We start from the raw sequence: 5388 nt of genomic DNA, 5'->3' as shown, positions 1-5388 counted from the left end.
ACAAATGATCTCTGTATAAAATGAGTTTTGCGCGCCATCAAGTGGATAGAATCAGCATTGCAAATTTGAAATCATAACACTAAATCTGCAACTGGATACAGATGTAATTCGTGCTAGAAGAAAAATATATTTGAGTACGCTAGCAAAGTTCAAACTGATGAAAAAACAAGTACATTGCATGCTATAATCACCACCAAATAAATATACAAATAAATACATGTCTCATGCCAGAACAGCAGGCACATTGACACTCAACAGATGTTTTCACAGTTATGTGACCCAGTTTTGTTATATTTGGATTGGGGAGGGGATCGGTGACGTAAGATGAGAATTTACCCCCTCATCTCCTACGGACTGGGGTCTCAGTGCAGAAGTAGCCGGGCAGGAGAGCTGAGACCAAGATGAAGAAGTTTGTGGTATTTTCCCTCTGTCTGGTCCTCTTGATCATCTACACAGCAGGTAGGCTCATTTTGAAGAGGTAAATTGCCTTTAGAAAAATGTATTAATTCACCTTTTGGTGGCTTGTGAAGGTCTCTGATAAAAAGTTTATCTTTGCATTTTTTTCTAAATGTTAATGCAATAGAAATGTTATTTTAAAGAAAATATGATTATGCAGTTGTTAAGTAGTAATTAATGCAGTACTTTATATGCTCAAATAATTACATGCAATAAAGCAAAGTAATTGCTTCGTAATTAAACTTACAAAATAAAAATGCTATTCAGTCGTGCACAGAAAAGCTAATATTTTGTTGCGTCATTGTAACTAGTAAATATGAAACTGGATACATTTCTGTTGTATGAAAATATGACAAATAAGCAAAACAAATAATTGTTCATGTAAAACAAAACAAATATGACAGAATTGTTTTAACTGCAATGCACATAGATCCTTTAAATATTGTATTGATCTGCCCCCTTTTACAATATATCATGTACTTCCATTTTTAAACTCTTATCAATGCCGTTTCAAAATCATTGCAAAAAGCCTGCATGAGCCCTGGGTAGTGCTTTGCCACGTCGCTGTGTGTGCCTGGCGCTGTTGACAGAGCCAGCCAGGTTCATTTTCATACCCCCTCACAGGTTGGTCTTTGGGGGTCACGTGCTCCACGGGCTGGCCTGGCTCTCTGGAGAGTGGGGGAAATGAATGGCTACTTTGTTGCTCCACCAAAAAACAACCTCCTAATGATATTCTGCTGCTGCTGGGGGAAAGACAGAGACAGAGCTCTATGAGACTAGGGTTGCATCTCAAATCACACCATATTCCCTATAGAGTATCCTATGTCACTGATTTGCTGCAATATTTTCGTTTGAGATAGATGTAGACAAATTAAGGTTGACGTTCATTGTCATGAATCTTGCCCTGGAGGCAGAACTGAGCGATTTTCTGCTAGATGGGCCAGCTACAAAGTCAAACTTGGCTATATCATAAAAATGTATGTCTTCATTAAAAGGTTAGGGTTAGCGGTGTGGTTAAGGTTAAGGTTATGTTTAAAATCCGATATGCGGGGGGGTATTTGGTATTTATTAAGATCCTCCTTAGCCGCTCCAAAAGCATCAGCTATTCTTCCTGGGGTCCACATGAAACATGACATTATACATAGTACAGAACATTATTAGTCAAGGACTGAAATACATACATTTACAACTTCACACATAACCTACATGCAGTGCCTTTGGAAAGTATTCAGACCTCTTGACTTTTTCCACATCCAGAGATGTTCGATCGGGTTCAAGTCTGGGCTCTGGCTGGGCCACTCAAGGACATTCAGAGACTTGTCCCGAAGCCACTCCTGCTTTGTCTTGGCCGTGTGCTTAGGGTTGTTGTCCTGTTGGAAGGTGAACCTTCACCCTAGTCTAAGGTACTGAGCACTCTAGAGCAGGTTTCCATCAAGGATCTCTCTGTACTTTGCTCCGTTCAGCTATGCCTCGATCCTGACTGGTCTCCCAGTCCCTGCCGCTGAAAAACAACCCCACAGCATGTTGTTGCCACCACCATGCTTCACAGTAGGGATGGTGCCAGGTTTCCTCCAGACGTGACGCTTGGCATTCAGGCCAAAGAGTTCAATCTTGGTTTCATCAGACCAAAAAATCTTGTTTCTCGTGGTCGGAAAGTCTTTAGGTGCCTTTTGGCACACTCCAAGCGGGCTGTCATGTGCCTTTTACTGAGGAGTAACATTTTTGGTACCCTTTCCCCAGATCCGTGCCTTGACACAATCATGTCTCGGAGCTCTACGGACAATTCCTTCGACCTCATGACTTGGTTTGTGTGAGACATTATATAGACAAAAATATCTAAAAACTTGTTTTTGCTTTGTCATCATAGGGTATTGTGTGTAGATTGCTGTGGAAAAAAAATACATTTTAGAATAAGGCTGCAACGTAACAAAATGTGGAAAAAGTCAAGGGGTCTGAATACTTTCTGAATGCACTGTATCAGTACATACACACAATCTCTAGGTCTAATACACAGTGCAGTGCAAATTACAATACAATATATATAAAATGACTGTGTCGATTCACAGTTCCCTTTGTGCAGCAAGGTGTTGTTTTATCTGTTGTTGTTTTTAAACTGGTTTTATTGCTAGCTTAAGTTACCTGGGGTGGCAGAGAGTTCCATGTAGTCATGGCTCTACTTAATACTGTGCGTTTCCCAGCCTCTTGTTCTGGACCTGGGGACTGTGAAGAGACCTCTGGTTGCATGACTTGTGTTGTACCAATGGGTGTTCGAACTGTGTGCCAACTGCTTGAACAGACAGTTCAGTACCTTCAACAGACCAAGAGTGATGCAGTCAATCTCTCCTCAACTTTGAGCCAGGAGACATGCATGCCACTGACACTTTCCCTCCGTCTACATCTAAGTGCGATACGTGCTGCTTTGTACTGGACCAACTGCAATTTACCTTTGTCCTTCTCTGCCGCACATGACCGCACATCTGGGCAGTAGTCCAGGTGTGACAAAACTATGACTTTGTTGCTCTGCAAGCTAGTGACCACTTTGCAGAGCTGCCTCCAGGGCAAAACTTATGACAATAAATGCGTAGGCAAGCAGTGATGTTGCACAGTCAGCTCTTTGAAAACGAAGGGACATTGATGTCTTGAAATGCTTTGTCTCTCTATCGACAGATGCAAACCCAATCATCAAGGAGAGCTATGCTAAGCAACTTCTGCGGACCAAGAGGCAGAAGCCCGGCCACCCCGATGAGCCAATGAGAGTAAGGTTCAAAGTGCAAGGGGCACAATTCGAAACCTGCAGCGTGGTGCTCATCCTTCTAAGAATCCATAAAAAATGCTTCACTTATCAGTTACCCTGTAATTTCTTCTGTTTTGATATGATAATGAGAGCTGCTTACGGCTTGATAAACTAGCAGCACTTTAGATAATATGTAGTGATACAATGAAACTGCTTGTCAACTCTTTCTTTCCCTGGTGTGTTTCATTCCAAAAAAATAAAAAAGACAGCCCACCCCATTCATGATTCTCTCACACTCTCTTCCCCCCTCTTTTGACTCTTGCCCCTCCCTCCCTCCCTCCCTCCCTCCCTCCCTCCCTCCCTCCCTCCCTCCCTCCCTCCCTCCCTCCCTCCCTCCCTCCCTCCCTCCCTCCCTCCCTCCCTCCCTCCCTCCCTCCCTCCCTCCCTCCCTCTCTCTGTATAGGAGCACTTGCTCCACATGCAGGTTCTGGATCAGAGGGCCCAGGAGACCAACCTGGAACACTGGCTGAACCCCCACTGCTACCCCCGCTGTGACAGGAACTACGGACACCCTGTCTAATCCCCAGTGACCTCGCCTTGACTCCTCACAGCCCAGGTTCCTGTCTGTCCAACACAACCATAAAACATGCCTGCTTGGGTCCCCTGTGGCTTTTTGAGTAGGGAACAGGGTAGCAAAATGCTGTGTAACAAAAAAAGTACCAGAAAGTACATAATTTCACTACATTTCGGACACATTTGAACACAATGTACAGTACCTATAATTAGCCCATTGGCTGATCAGTTTTGTATTTCCCTCCTGATTGGTTATAGTTAGAATTGGGGTAAACTGATTCTAGGTCTTTTTTTTGTTGTCTTCTGGCGAACAACTTTTTCTGTGTGGCAGAAGGCGTTGACGGCAAGAAGGATGTTGAAAACTGTGATGACGACAATGATGATGATGACCATGATATTGATATGAGGGTGAAGCTCAGAGTGTAACTCTGTCACATGCATTTCACGATGAAGCCTCAGCAGGGTACATTAGTGGCCATCAGTAGATACTGGCCACAAGAGCATGATCAGCTTATTCCAGCAACATTAGCATACAGGAAACATATAAAATTATGTTAACATCATAGAGCATACATGATCCGTTTATATGTGGATACAGTTATGAGAAAATATACATTGTATTATGTAAAACAATGTTTAAAAAAAACAATAATTTAATAAACAATCTAATCAAATAAATAAAAAATATGGAAATGTGGTGTTTTTTTTCTCTTCCGTTTTGAAACTGGACTTTGAACAGGCTTCGGGTAAGACTTTAGAGAAAATAAAGACTTTAACTACTAAGAAAGAGGAACTGTGAAGCGGAAGATTTTCCATGGTGACATGAGCAGTCATGTGGGTTGACCCCGCTGCTGACCCGGGGTTACGGTTGTTGCGGTCGGCCATGACCCGAGGTTACTATCGTAGTTTACTGATGTTTGGGGAATTTAAGACAGTGCCCTTCCGTCGAGTTCACTGTATGACTCTGCACAGTGCTTGTTATTTTCTCGCGCAGGAGGCTCTACAGAAGAACGGCATGCTATTGACCACAATGAACAACAACTTGTGGAAGGAAAGAGGGGAATTATTTGATACAGAGTATTCAACGCTTTATCGCAGATAAACTGAATGGCCGGGAGCACTAGGCTAAATCCTACGCAGTTCTGGACGTGTGAAGGGAGTAAATATATCCAGACAAGAACAAATACAGTTATTCTCCGAAGTGAACGTCGTGCAAATTATTTGTAACATTGCGTAATATATCATTAAACTGATAATGGCCATATATGGCCGTATGCGACTGAACCGGCACACATTTGACATGCAATTTAAGAAATGTGCTGCTGATGTTTGGGCTGATTGATGGCCAAAACGATCGAACAATTATTGATGCATTTGGTCAATTTTTTGGGAAACTTTTATTGTATTGTATTATATCCCCATGATTCAATGACAACATCTAACACCTGACGTGTGTTTCATCTGGAGAAATTGCATTGTAGCCTATCAAGAGTCAGATTGTTCAATTACTATCTGCATGAGGCATGCGACCATCATCGAATGATTCTGCAAAACGAATGCACTGATAGGCGTACAAATAGGCCACTGGAACCAACCAAGTAAAAAAAACAGAGTAAGCCCGCAAC

At 42.5% G+C, this 5388-nt stretch overlaps 1 protein-coding gene across 1 annotated transcript; it reads left to right on the top strand.

The window, feature by feature from the left end:
• The first annotated feature begins 329 nt into the window (after window positions 1-329).
• Window positions 330-4460, top strand: LOC109865748 (uncharacterized protein C17orf67 homolog). Its single transcript, XM_020454172.2, has 3 exons — window positions 330-459; window positions 3124-3212; window positions 3654-4460. Exons 1-3 carry the CDS (start codon window positions 402-404, stop codon window positions 3768-3770), a joined length of 264 nt encoding a protein of 87 aa, XP_020309761.1. The 5' UTR covers window positions 330-401; the 3' UTR covers window positions 3771-4460.
• Window positions 4461-5388: the final 928 nt, after the last annotated feature.

The sequence above is a fragment of the Oncorhynchus kisutch genome, linkage group LG20, assembly GCF_002021735.2.
Source record: "Oncorhynchus kisutch isolate 150728-3 linkage group LG20, Okis_V2, whole genome shotgun sequence".
In the NCBI taxonomy this organism is placed as follows: Eukaryota; Metazoa; Chordata; class Actinopteri; order Salmoniformes; family Salmonidae; genus Oncorhynchus; species Oncorhynchus kisutch.
This window is presented reverse-complemented; position numbering and strand designations above follow the sequence as displayed.